Source organism: Neofelis nebulosa, chromosome 7 (genome assembly GCF_028018385.1).
Source record: "Neofelis nebulosa isolate mNeoNeb1 chromosome 7, mNeoNeb1.pri, whole genome shotgun sequence".
NCBI lineage: Eukaryota > Metazoa > Chordata > Mammalia > Carnivora > Felidae > Neofelis > Neofelis nebulosa.
The window spans coordinates 46,471,539-46,495,841 of NC_080788.1; the positions used below are offsets into that span (position 1 = coordinate 46,471,539).

The window sequence follows — 24,303 nt, forward strand, 5'->3', positions numbered from 1 at the left end:
TTGCCTATGGTGGTTTCTTAATGACAGGATGAAAACAAGGTTGCGCATGTACTTACCTTATGTTTTCATTTTGCATTGGTTGGTTCTTCCTTCTGTGTTGTCTGAAGGAACGTCGTAAGGAAGCTGAACGTATTGCTCGAGAACGAGAGGAACTGAGAAGGCAACAGCAGCAGCTTCGTTATGAACAAGAAAAAAGGAATTCTTTGAAACGCCCACGTGATGTAGATCATAGGTAGTTGCCTGCTTTCTTCTTTAACAGTTACATTTGTTACCTTATGCCTTTTAAACTAAGACTGACCAGGGAATTAGAAACTACAGGCAACTGTCACTGGAATAAAAGGTCATGATCAGTAAGGATGGGAATGATTGCAGGACTGGAGTGGATCCAATGCATTGTCAAGTAGGAAGAGTCTGCTCTCTTTCCCTTTCCCTTCCTAATGGCACATGTTTTTCCATTATGACTGGAAATACATGATTATACTGGGCTTCCGTGATGCGTCTCAAACTCAGACCCATTTGAAAATTCTTACAGGTTAATGCAGATAAACTTGGAAGTTACAAACTTGGGTTGTCTGTGTTCATGCTGCTTAATAGTTTTCAAAATATATATAGTTACTTAATTTTTTATCTCATAAATTCTATGAGATTTAGTTGGTTGTGTTGAAAAATACATGGAATGAATGAACTGTGCTTGGGACTTACCTGTGTAACTTCCAAAGTTAAACATAACTGAAAACGTTGTTAGAATTTTATCATAAAATGGTATCTGTTTTTTCCATTTACGAATTTTAAAACAGACCATTTTTCAACTATTTTCTCGCCTGTGAACTTCCTCTAACACTATAGGACTTCATGCAGTCTGATAATTAATTCTTTGCTAGCTTGTTCTTGTAACAGTGTTTTGTGTCTTGAGTTTATTAGCCTTCTGTGTCCACAGTTCCTAGCATGTGGTATGTATGACTCCAAATAAGTGTTGTTGGTTTATTATAAAACTAATTTATATAAATGAGCAAATATTTCTCTTCAAGGCGAGATGATCCTTACTGGAGCGAGAATAAAAAGTTGTCTCTAGATACAGATGCACGATTCAGCCATGGATCTGACTATTCTCGCCAGCAGAACAGATTTAATGACTTTGATCACCGAGAGAGGAGCAGGTTTCCTGAGAGTTCAACAGTACAGTCATCATCTTTTGAAAGGTAGATGCCTTTTTGAAAGTTACTGTATTTGGTACATGAGCCTTGCTAATGATATGTTTGGTTCTCTATTAAAACTTAAGTACAACAGGTCAGGCCTGAGTGTTCAGAACAAATTGTGTGTTTGGTTTCTGTTTTCATTAATTTAATAAATTCACATAATTAATTTATGTAGCTAGGATTCAGTGTTCAAAATTAGTTTGGGGTACCTGGCTGGCTCAGTCTATGGTAGAGCATGTGACTCTTGATCTTGGGGTCGTGAGTTCAAGTCCCGCACAGAGTATGGAGATTGCTTGAATAAATAAATTAAAAAAAAAAAAAAATCTTTACTAGGCCACTATAACAAGGTCAAGTAGATTGGCTTTATATTTTTAACTTTGTTTAAAACTAGGTGGGAATACTGTTAGCTTTGGATGTGCCTCAACTGTTAAGAACAGTCTGACATCCTTCAGGTTGGTAGTCACTAGAGTGTTTGATGTAATTTTCCCCAGATGCTAAAAAACAATTTTCATGCCAAACATTTAGCTCATTTTAAAAGAATATAAGTTATTGATTATAATAATAGTGTGGCTTTTTTGGTGGCTTTGCCTTAAGTTAATTTTTAAAGAAGTGTAATTTTTGTAAGTTATGCAAATAAAATTAAGAAAAATAGGGCCAAATAAGTACGTCTCAGGACCTGTGTTCTTTGTTTTGGATAATCAACAGGCGAGAACGCTTTGTTGGTCAAAGTGAAGGGAAGAAAACACGTCCTACTGCACGAAGAGAAGATCCAGGTTTTGAAAGGTATCCCAAAAATTTCAGTGATTCCAGAAGAAATGAGCCTCCACCACCAAGAAATGAACTTAGAGAAACGGACAGGAGAGAAGTCCGGGGAGAACGAGATGAGAGGAGAACGGTAATCATCCATGACAGGCCTGATATCACTCACCCTAGACATCCTCGAGAAGCAGGGCCCAATCCATCCAGACCAACCACCTGGAAAAGTGATGGCGGCATGTCCACTGACAAACGGGAAGCAAGGTATTTGTGTAGTTTTCAGTGTCTAGCTGGTGGTACATAACGCATTTGGGTTTAGGGAAAAAAGATGTTAGGGCATCTGACTGACTCAGTTGGAAGAGCATGCGACTCTTCATCTCAGGGTCGGGGGTTCGAGCCCCACATGGTGTAGAGATTACTTAAATAAATAAAACCTAAAAAAATTAAAAAAAAAAATTTTTTTAAAGTGTAAAAGAATTTTGATTGTAGATATCTTTGGGTTTTGTTTAACAGAGTTGAAAGGCCGGAACGATCGGGGAGGGAAGTATCAGGACACAGTGTGAGAGGGGCTCCCCCTGGGAATCGCAGCAATGCTTCCAGCTATGGAAACAGAGAGGGAGACAGAGGCGTAATCACAGACCGAGGAAGTGGAACACAGGTAAGTGCTTGAGAGTTTATTGTCCACTCTTCTGTAATAAATTCAGAGGACTTATTTTTTAAGTTTTTTTTTTTAAACGTTTATTAAACGAGAGAGAGAGAGAGAGCACGTGGGAGGGTCAGAGAAAGGAGACAATCCCAAGCAGGCTCCATACTGTCATCACAGATCCCAATGTGGGGCTCAAACGCTCAGAATCGTGAGATCATGTCCTGAGCTGAAGTCAAGAGTTGGATGCTCAACCTACTGAGCCACCCAGGTGCCCCAAGGACTTATCATTTTGATGAAGCCTGGATTAGTTAGATTAGAATGATTGGGAGACTAGTTTCTATAAAAGATCTTAAAATTTTTCATATTTTACTGTCACTAATTGAACATCACTACAAAGAAGTAGGATACTAGCCCTGAAAATCTGATGCCATTTTTATTAAAATTCCTACTGAAATTTGAGCATTATTAAATGTTGTAGATGAGCCTTCCTGGTGATGAATGTTTTATTTCTCTTTAAGAAATTGAGGCTTTCATACTAGATGCAAAAATCTTTGGCCTCTTCTTGTGTTTCCCTTTCACTTTTCCTTTTTTTTTTGTCCAGTCCTCTCCTTGTTCATTCAGTAGTTATAGTGTAGAATTGAGATATAATTTTTGTGTCTTTTTCTTTTAATTCTAAAGGTAGGTGAGTGAAATATTTCATATTTTTAAATTGCTTTTTATTCTTGTGATACTTTATTGACTTGATTATTTTGTAAGTTAATGAACCTGGCCAAAGCGAAGTATCTTCATCTCTTAACAACTCAAATGACCTTTCAACGAATCTGAAAGCATTCTATTGATGAAATACTGGCATATGAGTTGACAGCAGCACAAATAGAAAATCTTCCTAAATTATACACAAAAAAGAATTCTGAAATGTGTGTGTGTGTCCATTCTTCAACCTACATTATAGTATGAAGCTCTGTTTTGTATTTGAATACATATTCGATTTTGTAGCGGTATACTTTACTGTAAATTTTTTTAATCCCTTGACATTCTAGCTATACCACTATACACTTTCCATTTCATCCAGAACACTTATGAAATGGATTTGGGAGTGCATTATAAGCTTTCATGTTTTAAGTAAGTTGAAATGTTCAGTGGATCAGTTCATTGATTTCTTTGCCCTGAACAGAACTTTCAAGACGGGGTGTATAATCCAGACATTCTGCCCTATTTAGAGTAACACTTAAGGAAGGCAGTCTCACAGAGTAGCCCCTGTATTCAGATATCCATTCAGAAAAGATGTTCTGAGGAGGAGATCCTGTCCCTGCCTTGACAATTCTGTTTTTCATAATGTATGTTGTTCTGCCAGTATTACACCTATGTAGAGTACCTTCAGCCTTATTTTCTGTAGACTAAGTATTGTCACTTTTGACTCTGCTTTTCTTGGATCCTTAGTTCTGTGGCTTTTGTTTCTTTATGTACACTACTGTGCTTTTCTCGTCATGTATGTAAGACCTTGTAAGAGTCATAGCATTGATGAGTACCGTGTGAAATAAGACGGCGATTCGTGTGTCTCTGTGCTGTTTGAGTGTTGAGCATATACTCCACCTTGATTTGTCTTCAGGTTTTGACCTTTCACTGTGCCTTCTTACATACCTATAAATCAATGCATGATGTGCCTATCTAGAAATACTCGAAGTCATGAAGGACATGCATGCTAGAAGGTATGGAAATAGAAATGACAGTGCTGAATCATTGCCCCCTTACCCTACTCTGAAGCCCGAGCAGCTTCTCAATACGAAGTAGTTGGAAACCCTTTGCATATCCTCTTGTATTATTCACCTGTTTTCTTCTCAGACATCGTATTGATTTGCTTCCGACATTAAGAGCACACCAACATAGTGAGTTGGCATGAGGCTGAGGGTATCATGACCTTTCTTTTAATATGTGATTCTTTAGCACTATCCTGAGGAGCGACATGTGGTTGAACGCCATGGACGGGACACAAGTGGACCAAGGAAAGAGTGGCATGGTCCACCTTCTCAAGGGCCTGGCTATCACGATGCAAGGCGAATGGGTGATGGCCGGACAGGAGCGGGCATGATAACCCAACATGCGAGGTAAGTAGTTATTTGGTTAAGACTTTTCTGGCAGCATATATCCAAACCTTTGTCCTTTCCTTAAAGGGCAAAATAATTTCTGAGAGATTAAATTGCAGCTGGTAACAAACAGCCCTAGCCCTGCCCTGCCCAAACATTTCTCCATATTAACTCAAAATCTCCCAGAGATTTTATGTAGGGCAGCTAATGGTAATTTGTTAGTTTACGTTGGCATTCTGCCGTATGGATCGAGATACAGGTACGTGTGTGTCTTAGAAACCAGTAGATAATGAACATAAACTTCATGTTGGAGTCGTGATCTTGTTCAGTGCCTATCACTCCTAAAAGTTCTGGAAAGGAAGAGGAAACAAAATGTATTCTGCTTCCTTCCTTTTCAAATAGGTCTAGCAAAACTTTTGGATAGTTAACTAACCCAAAGCCTGTGTATATTCTAAGAGATGAGCTTCATTTTCCCTGTGCACTAACATCCATCGTGGCCCCTCAGCTGGCAAGTCTTTGGCCTCTCCCGGTCTTCCTTGCCCATCTTTCTTTCCCATTCCCCTGTCTTAGAAGAGGGGGCTTGACTCGGTGATCTCAATTACTGCTATTCTGTTGGTCACTTCTACCATCAGACTTGAGTGAGTGTTTATTATATTTGGGCCTGCACAGCCTCATCACTCATTTCTGTCTTTGGGTCTAAAGGTTACCAATGCCTTTTTTCTTGATTAATCTATATCTCTTTATTTTCTGAGTTCTCGAGCTCCTTGGCAGTTAAGCACTGTTTCTCATTGCTGCTTTTCCTTTTTTGTGTGACCCACATGTTTTCTAATGCATCATATTTTTTTCCTCACCTTTTTTATTTCCTTTGCCGGCTCCTTCAGATGGTTGAACTTTAAACACCACTCTATATTTAGCTCTGTATTATGATCTTTATGTAAATACTTTGCTCTCTCTCTAAATTCAGGGTCACAGGCAAACTCATTCCTCTCCTGTTTCAGATCTTCACGTCCCATTTGTCGTCTCTAGCTTCTTTTAATTTGTTGGTGCCACTGTTCATCTCATTCACCTAGACTGGGCCTCATCTTTACATTTCTTCATTCCTAGCATAAATATGTAAATGTGGTTCTGTTTTTAAAGAAGAGTTGTAGTAGCTATGCTTTCTTCCTCATTTCAGCTTCTATCTGAGCTTCTCAAATTAGTCTTTTTCCTTCTCCGTTACGCACACTATTTACAAATTTAACTGTTAGAAATGTTTTCATACACCATTTACTTGGTTCCAAAGCCACGAGCTTTGGTCTTATTCTACTTAAAGCGTTTTACCATTGGTTTTTATCTCCCAAATTGGTTATAGGTTTTTTTGGTGTGCTTTTTTTCCTGCGTCTCTCATTAGTACCTACTATATTGCATTAAACATATAAAAAATCAACCTTCCTCCAGAATCCAAAAATATTGCTGTGACAATGTCCTGTAGCTCAGTGGGTCAAGTTCCTCATTGATGCTGATGCTGCTGATCTGGGGACCACACTCTGAGGGCTGCTGCTCTGTTCCATTCATGTGCACACCAGTAAATGGCTTACTCTGAGGAAGGGACTTTGAAGCAAGAGTGCCCAAGTTTGTTTGTTTGTTTGTTTATATATTTATTTTAAATGTTTTTATTTATTTTTGAGACAGAGAGCATGAGCGGGGAAGGGGCAGAGAGAGAGGGAGACACAGAATCTGAAGCAAGCTCCAGGCTCTGAGCTGTCAGCACAGAGCCTTATGCAGGGCTCGAACTCACAGACTGTGAGATCATGACCTGAGCTGAAGTCGGACGCTTAACCAACTGAGCCAGCCAGGCGCCCCAAGAGTGCCCACGTTTAAGTCCTCATTCCCCCATTTATTAGCTGTGACCTTGAGCAAGTCACTTAGCCTCCAGATCTCAGTTTCCTCATCAATAAAGAGGAGTTTGTAAATGGTACTTACCTCATAGAACTGTTGAAAAGAATGTTATTTAATATGGGTAAAGTACAAAGAACAGTGCCTGGTAAATGATAAGCACTTTGTAGGTATTAGCTATAATTTATTCTTTTGTTCTTGACAGTTTTTTCTTTTAAACCTTTTTCAGTAATGCATCCCCAATTAATAGAATTGTACAAATCAGTGGCAATTCCATGCCAAGAGGAAGTGGCTCCGGATTTAAGCCATTTAAGGGTGGACCTCCGCGACGATTCTGAGAATTAGCTCTCTGCCATGGTTTCAAGATAATTTATTGAAATCTCCTGTAAACTTTACTTGACTACTTACGAAGAGGACCTCTGACTTGCTTGAGAGTTTTGTCAGACTTTTCTTTTTTTCTCTTTTTTTAAAATTTAACATGATTGCTTTTCTCAATTTTGGAGAAGATGTTTAAATAGTTCCGTTGTAACTTTTAATAGTTTTGTGTATCATTCAACTTTTTTTCTTGTAGCACCGAGACACATTTGAAAGGATGGAATCAAAACCATTTTGTTTAACTCTGTGTGAATATAAAGAGTAGTTTGCAGCTGTGTGGTAGTAGTTTAATTTGCAGCATTAGCTCCGTGGTGTCAGGCTCTAGAGTTCCTTCTTGTCACCAAGCATTTTCAGCCTCCATTTTGAAGGCTGTCGAAGCTTAAAACGTCTGCTGTCTAATTTTTAGAGAATAAGATTGTTCCTTGCATTTCTGAGTATTATGTAACCTATTTTTGCAGAAGGTACTGTTACATTAAGTGCATCTGTGTATCCTGGTTTAAAAAAATGTACTCTTTTTTGAAATAAACCTTCCTATTCTGTATAGTTGCTAAAGCGTTGAGAACCTTTTTAATTGTAAAATGAGAGCCGATTTTCAGGTTAGTGTAGCAGCACACTTGTTCAGGTTTGCATGGTATGAAACCAAATAGATGAACGAAACCTTGGCCATGAGGTTTGTATCACTGAGGTTTTTAGACTGAGTTGTGCAGGTAAGTGCACTTGTAGGTAATCTGCACTATTTGGTGGATAAATCCCACCTCTGGGAGTTGTGTGGGTACTAATGTTTCCATGTTCCCAACTATGTTGAGAACTGGAAAAAACCCAGGTTCTAGATTGGTGAATCAGTTGGGTTCTGTAAATACTTGTATGTGGGAAGGCATTGTTGTCTCTGTGAAAATAAAAATCCACACTTGGAAGTGTATGTGTCTTTGTTTCCAGCTTTTTAGATGTTAGTCCTCCAGCCCTTTCTGGTGTTAAATCCAAAATCGTTGACTAGGTTTAGAGCTCTAAAGGCAGCCTTTTGGTCTTTGTTCCTAGAAAATAAATCTGACCAATTCTTCACCTTGGTAGCTGGGTACTGTGCTCTGTTACAGTGTTAGAGAGTTAACGTCTAAGCTCACAGACTTTTAAGATTTTTTTTTTTTTTAAGGCATCTTTTCTAGGAAAGCCCTTCAAGGTGAATTCTGAATACCACCTCTTAATGCCTCCCATATTCCTTTGTATGCAGCAGTGAATAATAATCCAAAAGGTCTAGATTCTTAGATAATTCAGCAGTTTGAATTCTCATATAAAGGGAAAGATGGAACGAGGGATCGCTCTGAGGCCACCTTTTGATTTTAGAAGGAGTCTCTGTAGAAGTTCTTGTAAATGTCTGGGTGGATATGGTCGTGCTCATGAGATGGCTCAGACCTCTGGGTGGTGTGGGCAGGCACAGTACCCTGGTCTTTGGCCTTTTTGGAAGCTGGCACTTCTGTATTGCTCTGGATTTCATTACCTTTTCTGCCCTTCTCAACTCTACAACTGAGTATTTCAATTTGTAAAGGTTGCTGGTTAAATAGAGAAATGAACTGGTACAACTGCTGACTGGACAAAATTGGAGATCTAACTGAGCGGGGTAAGGTTAGTTGTGAAGCCTGGGCCCTACCCCCAAGACATTTGTGGCTGGGGCCTAGGCATATTTTTCCACAAATGTTCTCCGAGATGATTCATATGTACAGGTGGCATTGACAGTCACTATAGACATAGAGCCCAGAGTAGACAGGACCAAATGCTCTTTGAAGAGCAGCAGGCATTTTTATGGGTAATAGAGTTTTCCTCATCACTGCTCAAACACATGTTATTTCGGTTTTAGAGACCGCATCTTTTGCCAGCGCGGGTGAGATGCTCTGATTAGTGTGATTTTCTAGTTAACTAGTGGTTAATGACTTTATATAGTTGAACCACTCAGGAATGGGCAAAGGGGGACTTCTTTGTCAGCTTCAGGAGCTTTTATCCAGAGCTTTCAGAACTGTCCTGGTTAAGCTGTGAAATCTTAGTATTATTAATATTATATATTACAGAAATTTGTTTTCATTCTGTTAACTAGAGAGTCACCTCCGAGAAGGGTTTAGAAGAGTTTTAGCCTGGGCACCTGGGTGGTTCAGTCAGTGGGCATCCGACTTCGGCTCAGGTCATGATCTCACAGTTCGTGGATCTGAGCCCCACGGATGACTCTGTGCTGACAGCTCAGAGCCTGGAGCCTGCTTCGGATTCTGTGTCTCCATGTTTCTCTGTCCCTCCCCCACTCATGCTGTCTCTCAAAAATAAATAACTATTTTTATTTTTTTTTATTTATTTATTTATTTTTAAACACTAGGTTTATTTTATTTATTTTTTTTTTTTAATTTTTTTTTTTTTTAATTTTTTTTTTTTCAACGTTTTTTATTTATTTTTGGGACAGAGAGAGACAGAGCATGAACGGGGGAGGGGCAGAGAGAGAGGGAGACACAGAATCGGAAACAGGCTCCAGGCTCCGAGCCATCAGCCCAGAGCCTGACGCGGGGCTCGAACTCACAGACCGCGAGATCGTGACCTGGCTGAAGTCGGACGCTTAACCGACTGCGCCACCCAGGCGCCCCTAAATAACTATTTTTAAAAATTTTATTTATTATTTGAGAGACAGCATGTACAAGCAGGGGAGGGGCAGAGAGAAGGAGAGAGAAGATCCCAAGCAGGCTTCATGCTGTCAGTGCAGAGCCCAGTGCAGCGTTCGAACTCATCAACTGTGAAATCATGATCTGAGCCGAAACCAAGAGTTGGACGCTCAACCAACTGAGCCACCCAGGTGCCTCAATAAGGTAACTTATGTGTGTTCTCCCCATATGTAGTTTGTGTATTCAACACATTTTCTTTCACAGTCCTAGCATTCTGTTTTGTAGAAGTTATCAAGCTGATTTTAAAACTTCCGTGGAAATGGAAAGGAGTGAGATTAGCCAAAAATAATTTTGAAAAACATAAATAACAACATTAGAGGAATTATATTACCTGCTTACTGTGTGTCAGGCATGTTAAATAGGAGTATAAGTCATCACAGAAATTACTGTTAATTGAACACTTACATGGGCTAGGCATTGTTACTAGGTAATTTACATGCATTAATTAATTTCTACAAGGTTATGTTTTAGGTGAAGGTACTTTTTTTTTTTTTTTAAGGTGTAGGTACTATTATTATTCCTGTTGTATATGTGTGGAAACTAAAGAACAGTTTGCCCAGGACCATAAATATAGCGAGTGGTAGAACTGAGATTCAATTATAGGCACATACTTATAAGAACATCAAGTCATTTCATCCAGTGTAGGGCATGTGTGTGTGTGTATAGTAAAAGTGTGTTTAACCAGTTTCCTGTTTCAGAGTTTTCTCAAGTGGTTGTACCATTTTGCTTCAGCAATGTAATGGGTAAAAATTGCTCCACAGACTTATCAGCACTTGGTATTGTCAGTCTTTTTAATTTCAGCCGCCTTGATACCCATCAAGGTATCAAGAGACAGAACTATCTCGTAGCTTTAGTTTACATTTCCCTGTTGACCTAGGATATTAAGCATGTTTTCATACATGTATTGACCACTGATAAAGCTTTGTGAATTATGTCTTCAGATATTATCTACTCCATTTTTAATTGTGCTTTTTATCTTACAGAATTGTAAGATCTCTCAGTGTATTATGGATACCAGTCCTTTATCAGATATATACTGGGAATATTTTCTTCCAGTCTGTGCTTTGCCTTTGCGTTGTCTTAATGGTGTCTTTTGAAAAATAGGTTTTAAATTTGATAAAGTTCAGTTTATCATTTTTTTTTCTTTGAAAGTTCAGGGGTATTTTTGGTCCTAGGTAGAAATCTTTGCCTACCCCTAGGTCACAGGTTTTTCTCCTTTGTTTCTTCTAGGCCTTTCATAGTTTTAGTTTTTACATTTACATAAAGTCCATTTCAAGTTGACTTATGTATGGCATAAACTAAGGGTTGAGATATATTTTTTCTATGTGGATATCCAGTTTTTCCAGTATTATTTGTTGAAAAGGCTATCTTTTTCCTATAAATCACTTTAACACCTTTGCTTTATTTTTTTTATTTAAAAAAATGTTTTTTAATGTTTATTTATTTCCGAGACAGAGAGAGACAGAGCATGAGTGGGGAAGGGGCAGAGAGAGAGGGAGACACAGAATTCAAAGCAGGCTCCAGGCTTCTACCTGTCAGCACAGAGCCTGACGCGGGGCTCGAACTCACAAACCGTGAGATAATGACCTGAGCCGAAGTCAGTCGCTCAACCGACTGAGCCACCCAGGTGCCCCAACACCTTTGTTTTAAAAAATCAATTTACATGGGCATCTGGGTGGCTCAGTCAGTTAAGTGTGTGACTGTTGGTTTTTGCTCAGGTCATGAATGATCTTGCAGTTCATGAGTTTGAGCCCCACATCAGTCTCTGCACTGATAGTGTGGAGCCTGCTGGGGATTTCTCTCTCTTTCTCTCTCTCTCTCTCTGCCCATCCCTGGCTTATGCTGTCTCTCTTTCTCTCAAAAATAAATAAACATTTTTTAAAAAAATCAGTTTATATCTGTGAATCTATTTCTGGACTTTGTTCTGTTCCATTGATCTTTATGTCTGTATTTTCATGAATACCACACTGTGGTATCTTGATTACTGTATATTTATATTAAGTCTTAAAATCAGGTAATACAATTCCTCCATTTGTCATTTATGTTTTTCAAAATTATTTTGGCTAATCTCACTTATTTGCATTTCCATGTAAGCTTTAAAATCAGCTTGATAATTTCTACAAAAAAAGTATGCTGGAATTTTGAATGAAAGTGTGTTGAATATATAGATTAAATTTGGGGAGAACTGACATATTTACAAAGAATATTGAATCTTCTAATCCATAATTAGTGTTTCTCTTCATTTAATAGGCCTTCCTTAATATCTTCTAGCAATGTGTTAGAGTTTTCATTGTGTAGATTATAACACATTTTTTTGTGAAATTTTTTCCTAAGTATTTAATATTTTTGATGTAATTATAAATGGTATTTATTGTTCATTGTTAGTACATAGAAACATAATTGATTTTTGTATATTAGCCCTTGTATCTTTTTTTTTTAAGATTTTATTTTTAAGTAATCTCTACACTTAATGTAGGGCTTGAACTTACAACCCCGAGATCATGAGTCTCATGCCCCACAATTTTACCAGCCAGATGCCTGACTCTCGTATCTTTTGACCTTGCTAAATTTACTTATTAATTGTATTGACTCTGTTGTAGATGCCTCTGTTTTCCATGTGCACCATCATGTTTTCTGGAAACAAAGGTAGCATTAGATTTTCCTTACAAATCTAAATGCCTGTTTCCCCCTTTGTCTTATTGCATTGGCTAGTATCTCCAACAGAATGTTGAATAGGAGTAGTGAGGGCAGATATTCTTGTATAGTTCCCAATTTTAGGGGAAAAGCATTCAGTTTTTTTGCCATTAAGTATAATGTCACTTTTGAGTTTTTCATTTATACCCTTGATGAGGTTGAGGAAGTTCCCATCTATTCCTAGTGTACTGAGAGTTTTTATTACAAATGGATATTGAATTCTATCAAATGCTTTTTCTGCATCTGTTGAGATGATCCCTTCATTCTGTTAATAGGGTGTTGCATACTAGAGAGAATTCATACGTGGTTGTGATATATAAAGATACAGATAGAGATAGAGATAGATATAGAGATAGAGATATATACAGCTAGGTTTGGCTTACTAAAATTTTAAGGATTTTTTTTCACAACTCAGTGATTTTAGTACTTTCATAGCTATGTGCAGCCATTGTCACGGTCAATTTTAGAATATTTTCATCACCTCAAAAAGAACCCTGTACTCTTTAAATGTCACCTCCTCCCACATTTCCCTGGCCCTCCCCCAGTCCTCAGCTTCCACTGATTTATTTTCTGTCTGTATGGATTTGGCAGTTCTGGGCATTTTATGTAAATGAAATCAAGTGTTACCTTTTATGTCTGGCTTTTCTCTACTTAGCATAATGTTTTCAAGTTTCCTCCATGTTGTAGCATGTAATCAGTACTTCATTTCTTTTTATGGCTGAATGATTTTCCATTGTATAGATATACCACACATTACCCATTTATCAGTTGATGGAAATTTTGTTTTCCTCTTTTGGTTTTATAAATAATGCTGTTATAAGCATCCCTGTACATGTTTTTATGTGGGAATTTGTTTTCATTTCTCCTGGGTATACACCTAGGAGTGGAATTCCTGAATCATATGGTAACTCAATGCTTAATTGCTTGAGGAACTGCCAGACTTTTTTCTGTATTTCCACTTTCATTTTCTATTTCTTTTTTTTTTTTTTTTAATGTTTATTTTTGAGAGAGACAGAGACAGAATGCGAGTGGGTAGGGGCAGAGAGAGAGGGAGACACAGAATCTGAAACAGGCTCCTCTGAGCTGTCAGCACAGAGCCCGATGCATGGCTCAAAATCGCGAGCCACGAGATCATGACTTGAGCCGAAGTCGGCCACTCAACCGACTGAGCCACCCAGGCGCCCTTCATTTCCTATTTCCCTCAACAGCATATGTAGGTTCACATTTTTTTCCCCTTTCTTGCCAATGCTTCTCTGACTTTTTGATTCTAGCCAGTCTAGTGGGTATGAAGTGGTATCTCATTGTGGTTTTGATTTGCCTTTCCCTGATGACTAATTGCACTATCTTTTCCTTTGCTTATAGGTCATTTGTACATCTCTGTTGGAGAAATGTCTATTCAGATCATTTGCCCACTTTTTTAATTGTGCTTTGTTTACCTTTTTGTTATTGAGTTGCAGGATTTTTTTTTAAGTATTCTATCTAGGTAAAAAGCCCTTTATCAGATATATGAAGATATATGACTCTCAAATATTTTCTTCCATTTTGTGGGTTGTCATTTCACTTATAGTAGCCTTTGAAGCACAAAAGTCTTTAATTTTGATTCAGTACAATTTTTTTTCTTGTTGCGTGTGCTCTTAGTGTCACTTCTAAGACTCTTTTGTCAAAGCAGAAGTCATGAAAATTTACCACTATGTTTTCTCATAAGAGTTTTATAGTTTTAGCTCTTATATTTAGGTGCATGATCTATTTTGAGTTAACTTTTGTGTATGGTACAAGGTAAGGGTCAAATTTTATTTTATTTTTTTTTGCATGTGTATCATTGGTTTGTTGATAAGCACCATTTGTTGAAAAGACTGTTCTTTCTCCATTGAATATTCTCGGCACCATTGTCAGAAACCAGATGGCAGTGAACAAATGGTTTTATTTCTTGACCCTCAATTCTATTCCATTGATATATTTGTCCTTATGCCAGTATCACACTGCCTTTGTTTTTGTTGCCTAATAAATTTTGAAATCGGTAAGTTTGGTTTCCTTTGTTGCTTTTTTGCTGTTGTTGTTGTTGTTAAGAATTTTTGCATTGTTTCCATGAAGAATAGTCTGTAGTTTTCTGGTAATGTTTATGAGGGTGATGCTGACTAAATAATGTGATAGAGAAATGTTCTTTCCTTTTGCCTTTTCTAAAAGAGTTTGTAAGATTGGTGTGTTTGTTTTTTTGGTTTTTTTTCCCCTTAAATGCTTGATAGAATTTAGCAGTGAAAGCATGTGAGCATGGAGTTTTCTTTTGGGGAGATATTAAATTTACAGATTCAATATCCCAAGCAGACCTAGGGCTATTAAGATTTTCTGTTTCTTTTTTAACCAATTGTTATAATTTTTGCCTTTCAAGGAATACATTTATTGGTGGAAAATTATTTATTATCTTTTATAAAATCTGTAGGATTTGTAGTGATGCCACCTCTTCCATTTCTGATAATTGGAAATTTGTTTCTTTTCTGTTTGTCCCTCAATCTGTCTGGCTGAAGTAACTTTAGAGTTTCTTTCTCCCCACAAAGGACCAGCTTTTGGTTTTGTTGATGTTTTTTTATTTGTCTATTTTCTACTCATTTTTTTCCTGATCTTACTCTTTGATATCTTCTGCTTATTTGGGTTTAATTTGCTCTTTTTCTCCCCTTATAGTGGAAACTTAGATCATTTTTAGAGGCCCTTCTTTTTTTAATTGTTGTTGTTTTTAATGTCTATTTACTTTTGAAAGAGTGTGTGTGAGCAGAAGAGGAGCAGAGAGAGAGGGAGACACAGAATCCAGAGTAAGCTCTAAGCTCTGAGTTGTCAGCACACAGCCTGACACAGGGCTCAAACTCATGAACTATGAGATCATGACCTGAGCCAAAGTCAGAAACTCGAGTGAGCGAGCCATCCAGGCGCCCCAGCTAATTGTGTTGTTGTTTTTTTTTAAGTTTATTTATTTATTTTGAGAGAGAGAGAGCAAGCACAAATGGGGGAGGGGCAGAGACATGGAGAGAGAGAATCCTAAGCAGGCTCTGTGTTGACAGTGACACAGGGCTCAATCTCAGAGTTCATGGGATCAGGCTTTGTGCTGACAGGAACAGTGAGGTTGGGCCCCTTGTCACTGTCAACACAGAGCCTGCTTGGGATTCTTTCTTTCCCCCTCTTCCTGCCTGCTCACACGTGTGCACATGCTCTCTCTCTCTCTCTCAAAATAAATAAACTTAAAAAAAAAGAAAGAAAAAGATTTAAAGACTCATCTTTAAAGTTGATGGGACACAAAAACACTCGGAGAGATAAAAGGCAGAACTCTGTTATTTACAGCTCTGGCCAAGAAAAAACTTTCATTCACTGCAACGCAGAGGATTGCAGAGAGTACACTAGGATCGTGGGCTCAGTAAATAGTGAGATCAAGAAGCATAGCAGAATCCCTACTGTTAGGAAAAGCAGTGAGTGACACGCATCTCATTTGTCAGTACCTTAGCAGACACAGCCCATGGACGTTGGTTGGCTGGTAGTGTCAGTGCCTGGGGTACATTCCTCTTCAGCACGGAGATTGGGACGGGAGTCATGGTATCTGAGGCAATGTCCTCTGTAGTGGTAAACTGGGCCAGAGCAGTGCGGTCTGGGACTAGAGACTGGTGTATCCTTTTCCAAGTAGATGCCCACGCACATTGGTATGGGTCATGGTTTCTTGTTTGTGTGTTTTTGTTCTTTGAGAGTTTTATTTTCTGAGAATAGAAACTATAAAATTGAAGTGTAAAATCCTGAAAATCTGATCAACCATTTAATCCTTTTAAAGTCACTAATTCTAATGGTTATAATATAAACATCTTAATTTTACATTCGCAAAACTGATCACAGGATATCGGCTACTGTAATGGATTTTTTTTTTTTTTGCGTCAAGGGTATAAACATTCCTCCTACAACTTAGAGTGTAAGTTAGACCAAGCTGCTTGTAGAATGTGAAGGCAGTGTCGGGCCTGGGAGCTTAACTTACAAGTATTTTTTCAGTACAAGGGCTTTTAAGTGCAGGGGCTTTGTGGGTGTACGGCTAGCAAAAGTGATGACAGCACCCACGATACTGCTGTAATTGAGCTAGAGTACAAGAACCCAGCTGGTTCAATCAAACCCCTAAGTGAGGGTGACCAAATCTAAAAACTCCCCAGCAGTCCAAGGGTTTTCCCAGATGGGTGATGAGAGAGGGGTTCTGCAGCAAATAGATTTTAAATTTTATGGCCTGATTTCGATGCGTGTCGTTAATATAGTCTCATGTTGTTTGCTAGTCAAAACATCCGCGGCGGAGGTTGCTGGAGCTGCAGCGTTAAAGTGCATGCAGGCCCTCAACCTTAGCCGGTCATTATGGGTCTTTTGTTCTATGTGTCGGTTCGACTGTTGGCGGGCAAGCTGCGGGGCCTTCGATCCGCAGAGCTTTGCATGAGCCACACCTGATGGCATGTGGGCCTCAACATTTGCTCTCTTTGGTTGAAACAGTGACTGATTTGGAGGGCTTGGGCCTCCGGATTGCAGAGCAAACGCTCAGACCAAAAGTGACAAGACCAGTGGCCAGTGGGATGGAGTGCAGTTGCACTTGAAGGGCTTTTATCGCCTGCTGCCGATTTTACTCCAGAGTGCAGTGTTACCAGAAGGGGGTGTCTGGACTCATCATTATGGGACAGAGTATGGATTTTATTATTGTCAGTGTGATTTTCATTTTCAAACTGGAATTTTCTGTCTCCCTTAGTAGTCCACAATGTCTGTGGAAATGGCCCTGGACAACTAAGTTTTCTGTCCTTGAGGAGGTTGGCGGGAGATCCCAGAAGAACTACCCATCTTTTTATAATCTGAATATTGAAGGTTTTTTTGCATGGTGGAAGTTCTGGCTCAAATTGTCCCATATGGGATGAACAGATGTCTGACCTGACAAAATCTGTGGTTAACAGGCCCCGGAAGATCGTGCAGAAGAGGTTGTCATAGCCTCTCCAGGGGAGTCTAGCCTCTTGCCCTTATGGGTTGGAGGCAGGATTGAAAATCCTTAAAGATAGGGGAGGCATTATCAAAGGGCCTCATATATAATGAGTTTTCACATACAAAGAGGCTAGGCTTACCCTCTTTAAAGATAGGAAAGATGGGTACTGAGGAGGGCACCTGTTGGGATGAGCACTGGGTGTTGTATGGAAACCAATTTGACAATAAATTTCATATATTTAAAAAAATAAATAAAGATAGGAAAGGGCACTGGAAAATTGTTTATTTAGTTGGTATAAGGTGTGAGTTATCCAAGGAGCTTTAAATTAAGAGAGAATTGGGGCGCCTGGGTGGCTTGGTCGGTTAAGCGTCCGACTTCGGCTCAGGTCATGATCTCACGGTCCGTGAGTTCGAGCCCCGCGTCGGGCTCTGTGCTGACAGCTCAGAGCCCGGAGCCTGTTTCAGATTCTGTGTCTCCCTCTCTCTGACCCTCCCCCATTCATGCTCTGTCTCTCTCTGTCTCAAAAAAATAAATAAACGTTAAAAAAATTAAAAAAAAATAAATTAAGAGAGAATAAGTCTGGGGGCAAGATAGGGACCATTTTGGGGTCCATTTGCAGACTAGAGTTTAAAAACAAGTTATCTGAAGGGACCATTATATCTCAGTAAACTGGGACCTGTTGGAAAGGTAAAAATTCAGTTGAATGCCTTTTCTAAGAGCCCATCATTGTGTAGTTTGACAAGTGGAATATGTGTCTTGGTTACTATCAGTAACGTCTGGAACTCTGAAGGGATGAGGTGTGTCTTGTGTGGCCTTGTATTATGGCCTTTAGTATATATTGAGGCATGTTTGATTTTGATTTATATCTTGGGTATCTATGAGGCAAGAGATTCTGGGCTGTTTTTTGTTTTGTTTTTTTACCACGAGGGGACAGGACCAACTTTTAGGCAATGACCCAAACGTTTGTACACAGGTGCAGATGGGGCCATTTGCTGAGCAGGGCATGATGACTGCCTGAAGTTTGGCCACTTTTGCCGACTCTTGTGTTCTATCCTTTCTTGGGGACACTCTGGTTAATGGAAAGCAACATGGCACTCAGCTCCCTCACTTATGGTGGTGGAGATACCGTCTGTACCCTCTGTGAGCTTTCACTACTGTTCACTTGGTTATTCCCAAGCAGCTCCACAGGTAGCTAAGGGTTCTAGAGGAGGGGTGACACCTGGCAAGGGGCTGAGAACAAAGGAGGCCATTTCTCTTGCAAGTGGAATTAAGGTCACAGAACCCATGTTTGTTTCCATCTTACAAGGAGGCCTCGATAGCAGTGCTACGCTTGTGGGGTGCTGCTTCCGTGACCCAAGACGTAATGGGCAGCTGGGTACAGAGGCTCGAGATCTACAGGAGCCACTATTTCCAGGATATCTCAGTACGTGGCCAGCAATTTCTGCTCTACTGGTATATAGCTTGAGACTAAGAAGGGTAGTTTCTTGCATCTGAAGCCTATGGGCAACTTCAGGCCATCATAGGTGGTCCAGAGACCAGAAAGTAAGAGGGGACGTTGTCAAAGCCTCTCTAGGGGAGTCTCTAAAGGCACTAAAGGAAGTGTCTGTTGATTTTCATATGGATAGATTCTAGGGCCTTTGTTGGAGGGAGCCCCATTTAAGATGGGTTCATTTCTAAGTAGTGGCATCTGTGAGATTAAATCAGAACTCGTCAATGAGGAATGTGTTGCCTTCCGAACCCAAAAAGGACTAAAAAATGTTGGACTTTGTATGTCCTTAATGAGTGTGTCAAGTGAATCTCTTTGGAGATGGATGTCATCAAAATAAGGTAATACCTATGCTTTTGGAGAAAGATAAATGCAGTTAGGAGCTTGTCTGCAAAGTTATTTGTGATGGCAACACTGCCGCAGTGTGGTCTAGTTGAGGTATATTGTGTTCCTTCAAAGGTGAGGGCAAACTGGTGAGAAGCTATGTGAATAGGCACTAAATTAAACATATTAGCCAAATCTATAATAGCTAAATAGTTGCCAGTTTCTGACTGATGGCATTAGGAATTTCAGTAATACTGGGTATTGAGTATAGGGGCCTTCAAGGAAGGAACCACAGCATTTAAGATTGCAGTAATCCAGCACGAGGTATCAGTCCTTTTCCTGGGTTTAAGAGCAGGCAAAAATGGGCTGTGAAGGGGAGAAGCAGTAGGAATAACCAACCAATATTAATCAATTGGGTTGTAAAGAATAAAGTTTCCATACTTGAAGGCGCTGTTTTCACCCTCATTGGGCCATATTAACTACTATAACTATGGGTCTGTGGGGTCCTCTTTTGTCAGACCAGTTTGTAAGTGCCAAATACTGACTTTAGTTTTAATTCATTACTCATGTTCACTGTGGAATATTTTAGCGCAATGGGTACTCTGGCAGTGGGATAGGTAAGGATGTAAAGTGAGGCATACTTATTTTTTCTATTTAGATTATTGGGGTACCATATTCAAATTTAACCAAGTATAACTGTAATTAGAGCCCCAGCATTGAGTCCATGAAGTTTTACCAATTGATGTATTTTAGTAAATATTAAAGTTAATTCAGAACCTATATATTGTTAGAGGCATAAGATCTAATTGGTGCCCTTTTTATTTTTTTTAATATATATTTTTATTTATTTAATTTACATCCAAGTTAGTTAGCTTATAGTGCAACAATGATTTCAGGAGTAGATTCCTTAATGCCCCTTAACTGTTTAGCACTTCCCCCCTCCCACAACCCCTCCAGTAACCCTCTGTTTGTTCTCCATATTTAAGAGTCTCTTATGTTTTGTCCCCCTCCCTGTTTTTATATTATTTTTGCTTCACTTCCCTTGTGTTCATCTGTTTTGTATCTTGAAGTCCTCATATGACTGAAGTCATATGATATTTGTCTTTCTCTAATTTCGCTTAGCATAATACCCTCTAGCTCCATCCACGTAGTTGCAAATGGCAAGATTTCATTCTTTTTGATTGCCGAGTAATACTCCATTTGTGTGTGTGTGTGTGTGTGTGTGTGTGTATACATACACCACATCTTTATCCATTCATCCATCGATGGACACTTGGGCTCTTTCCATACTTTGGCTATTGTTGATAGTGCTGCTATATACATTGGGGTGCATGTGTCCCTTCGAAACAGCATACCTGTATCCCGTGGATAAATACCTCTACTAGTGCAATTGCTGGGTCGTAGGATAGTTCTATTTTCAATTTTTTGAGGAACCTCCATACTGTTTTCCAGAGTGGCTGCACCAGTTTGCATTCCCACCAGCAGTGCAAAAGAGATCCTCTTTCCCCGCATCCTTGCCAACATCTGTTGTCTGAGTTGTTAATGTTAGCCATTCTGACAGGTGTGAGGTGGTATCTCATGGTGGTTTTGAGTTGTATTTCCCTGATGATGAGTGATGTGGAGCATTTTTTCATGTGTCGGTTGGCGATCTGGTGTCTTCCTTGGAGAAGTGTCTATTCATGTCTTTTGCCCATTTCTTCCCTGGATTATTTGTTTTTTGGGTGTTGAGTTTGATAACTTCTTTATAGATTTTGGATACTAACCCTTTACCTGATATGTCATTTGCAAATATCTTCTCCCATTCCGTCGGTTGCCTTTCAGTTTTGTTGATTGTTTCCTTTGCTGTGCAGAAGGTTTTTGTTTTGATGAGGTCCCAGTAGTTCATTTTTGCTTTTGTTTCCCTTGCTTCCAGAGATGTGTTGAGTAAGAGTTGCTGCGGCCAAGATCAAAGAGGTTTTTGCCTGCTTTCTTTTTTGATTCTTCAGCCTGCTCATTCATTTTCCTCTAGAGTCTCAAATCAGTATTGTTAGGGTTAGAGACCTCCCTCATAGTGATGGCTATATGATTTAGGTGTCCAGGCTTAAGTTAGATTTGAATTAATACCTTGATGGGTATTTTCTCCTGTAACTGAAACTTAGAGTTTTCATTGCGATGCAACATAAGATTGCCGGCCCCATAACCCAGAGGTTGACAGATAGAAACTTTTCTGATACAGGTCTGCCTTTTCCCGCATGGGGAAAGCCATGGTTTTCAGTTTCTCTGTTTGGGAGAATGGAGGGGATGGACATGGCCTGTTCCTAGGTGGCTGTCTATCCTTCCAGGGCTTCCCAGTCCACCTCCAACAGATTTGGGTTGGTACTGAAGAGCTCTAGGAGCCTCTCCTTGGGACGCTGCAGTGAGCCCCTTGTCTGAAGTATCATGCCCTTGGCATTTGCTATGTAGTGGCACTTACTAAAGCCCACATACATGTCTAGTGGTCTAGCACCATTCAAGCAATTGGGTAACTTTGATAGGATATGCTAGGTGAGGTGCGATGGAGGTGCAGGGAAGAGATATTCCTCCCCAGCCCATCCCTTCCTGTTTATTGATTTTCTTTTTAATCACTGGTTATAGCAGTTTGATTACGATGTGTGTTACTATGTGTGTGTATTTTCTAGTCAAATCGGCAGATTCTGGCCACTTTTCTTCCTATATTTTTTCTACACTCTCTTATTCTATGACTTCATTTACATCTAGTTTTGAACTTGATGTTCCCTCAGAGGTCACTGAACTTTTATTTTTTCATTCATTTTATTTTTGTTCTTTCATGTTTACCAGTCTTTTCTACTGTACTGTCTAATCCCCTGTTAATCTTATCCTGTGAAAATTTTATTTCATACATTGTTTTTTTTCATCTCTAAAACTTCTTTGTGGGTTTTAAAAAATAAGTTTGATTTCTAAGTTCCTTGTCTGCTAGTTTAACATCTCTTACCATTTCCTTTATTTGAATTTTCCCCTGGTTAGGGATCATCTTCTTGGGTTCTGGCATGTCTACTGACTTTTTATTGGATGCTGGACATTATGATTACTGCACTGTTGACTGTCTTAATTTTGTTTTCTTTTCAATGAGTGTAAGGCATTTATTTGTTGATCAGTCTGATAAATTTGAGCCTTGTTTATAGGCTGTTATGGTGGAGCCAGAATAGATTTCATTCAAGAGATAGTTCAGGCATAGTAATGTGGGATAGCCTCTTTGTTGTTGACACTGAATGCCCTAGTTGACCACTCAGAATTCATGGCTTCAGTTGGATGAAACTTGAACTTCTTGCCCTGCACAACTCTGGGAATTGTTCAGTTTAAAACTGATTTATATATATATTTTTTCAACTGCATGAGTTTCATTTGATGTGTTTGCCCTAATACTAAACAGATATTGAAGGGGATTTATATGGACTCTTTTTCTGTATAGCTCCCTTCTCTCTAGACTCTGTCCTGCATGCCAACTGGTCAGTCTCCATGAACTCCCATCTCTGTCTTTTCATATTTAGCATTCTGGGCTCTGATTGATTTCCCCTCCCTGTTAGGAAAATGCATCTAGGCAAAAAGATGGAGTAGCAATCATTGAGTTCACTTTACTTGTTTCTCTTCTCTCAGGGATAACAGTCCTGCTCTGTCTGTTGTCCATTGTTTGAAACAGTTCTTTTATATATTTTGTCCAGTTTAGTGATTTATGATAGAACAGATGTGACCTTTGTTATTTTATCCTTTACTGATAGTGACACACAATAAATTGCAGATAAACAGTTGATAAATATTTTCATATACAAGTATGTATCTCCATGAACCATCACAGTAAAATAAAGAACATATCCATCATTCCCAGGTTTCCTTATGCCCCTTATCATCCATTCCCGTTCCATCTCCAGGCAACCACTGATCTACTTTATGTCCTTTATGGTATTTTCTAGAATTTGATGAGTGGAAGCATAAATATAGATTCATTTTTATCTGGCTTCTTTTACTTACCATACTTAGAGATTCATCCATATTATTGCAGTAGTTCATGTGCCAGTAGTTCATTCCTATATATTGATGAGGAATTTCATTTAATGGATGAACTACAGTTTGTTTCTGTGTTTACCTGATAATGAACATTTGGGTTATTTTCAGTTTTAGGCTCTTTCTTTTTTTTTTTTTTTTTATTTATTTTTAGGACAGAGAGAGACAGAGCATGAACGGGGGAGGGGCAGAGAGAGAGGGAGACACAGAATCGGAAACAGGCTCCAGGCTCCGAGCCATCAGCCCAGAGCCTGACGCGGGGCTCGAACTCACGGACCGCGAGATCGTGACCTGGCTGAAGTCGGAAGCTTAACCGACTGCGCCACCCAGGCGCCCCAATTTTAGGCTCTTTCAAATGAAGTTATTCTGAATATTTGTGTAGAGATTTTTGTGTGTGCACATATGCCTTCATGTCTCTTGGGTAAATAAGAGTGGAGTAGCTGGGTTGTATGGTTGGCATATGTTAGACTTAAGAAATTGCCAAACTGTTATTCAAAGTGATTATATTGTTTTATATTCATAGCAGCAGTATAAGAGAGTTCCAGTTATTTCACATCTTTACCAACACTTGATATTATCATTTTTTTAAATTTCAGTCATTCTAGTGGGTGTATAATGATATCTCATTATGGTTTTAATTTGCATTTTCCTGTGACTAAAGATGTTGAACATCTTTTCATGTATTTGTTTAATATTTTTCCTTATCTTGAGTTGGAAGATTTCTTGATATGTTAATACCAGTCCTTTCTTAATACATATTTTAGGAATATTTTCTCTTCAGTCTTTAGATTTCATTTTCTTAAGTGTCGTTAGGAGAGGAGAAGTTTTAAATACTGATCAAGTCTAATGTATTGACAATCATGCTTATAAAGAAATTAAATACGAAGATGTCATTTCTTCTCAGATTGATCTATAAATTCAAAACAATCCCAATCAAAATTCCATAAATTTTTCCATTAGAAATTTTCAGTCTCATTTTGTACGTATATAGAAATGCAATTGTATTTTAAAATTATATAAAAATGCAACTATATAGGACCTATAATAATCAAAACAACCTTAAAGTAGCAGAAAAAATTCAAGACTCCTTCTACCTGATGTCAAGACTTCTTATTCAGCACCAAAAACCAAGATGTTATAGTACTGACATAAGGATAGAATAAAAAT

General features: G+C 38.8%; 1 protein-coding gene across 15 annotated transcripts in view; it reads left to right on the forward strand.

Annotated features, from left to right (window-relative positions):
* SLTM (SAFB like transcription modulator) overlaps positions 1-24,303 on the forward strand; it is an 81,026-nt gene that overhangs the window by 37,514 nt on the left and 19,209 nt on the right. For 13 of the 15 annotated variants that reach the window (XM_058737561.1, XM_058737555.1, XM_058737557.1 and 10 more), the window contains 6 exons: positions 108-232; positions 1,029-1,199; positions 1,902-2,216; positions 2,466-2,610; positions 4,543-4,703; positions 6,787-7,484. In XM_058737561.1, coding sequence (XP_058593544.1) covers positions 108-232; positions 1,029-1,199; positions 1,902-2,216; positions 2,466-2,610; positions 4,543-4,703; positions 6,787-6,895 — 1,026 coding nt within the window. In that variant the 3' untranslated portion in view covers positions 6,896-7,484. Of the gene's footprint in view, positions 1-107; positions 233-1,028; positions 1,200-1,901; positions 2,217-2,465; positions 2,611-4,542; positions 4,704-6,762; positions 7,485-24,303 lie in introns of those variants that run through there. The other 2 variants (XM_058737560.1, XM_058737558.1) reach the window with 2 other exon arrangements.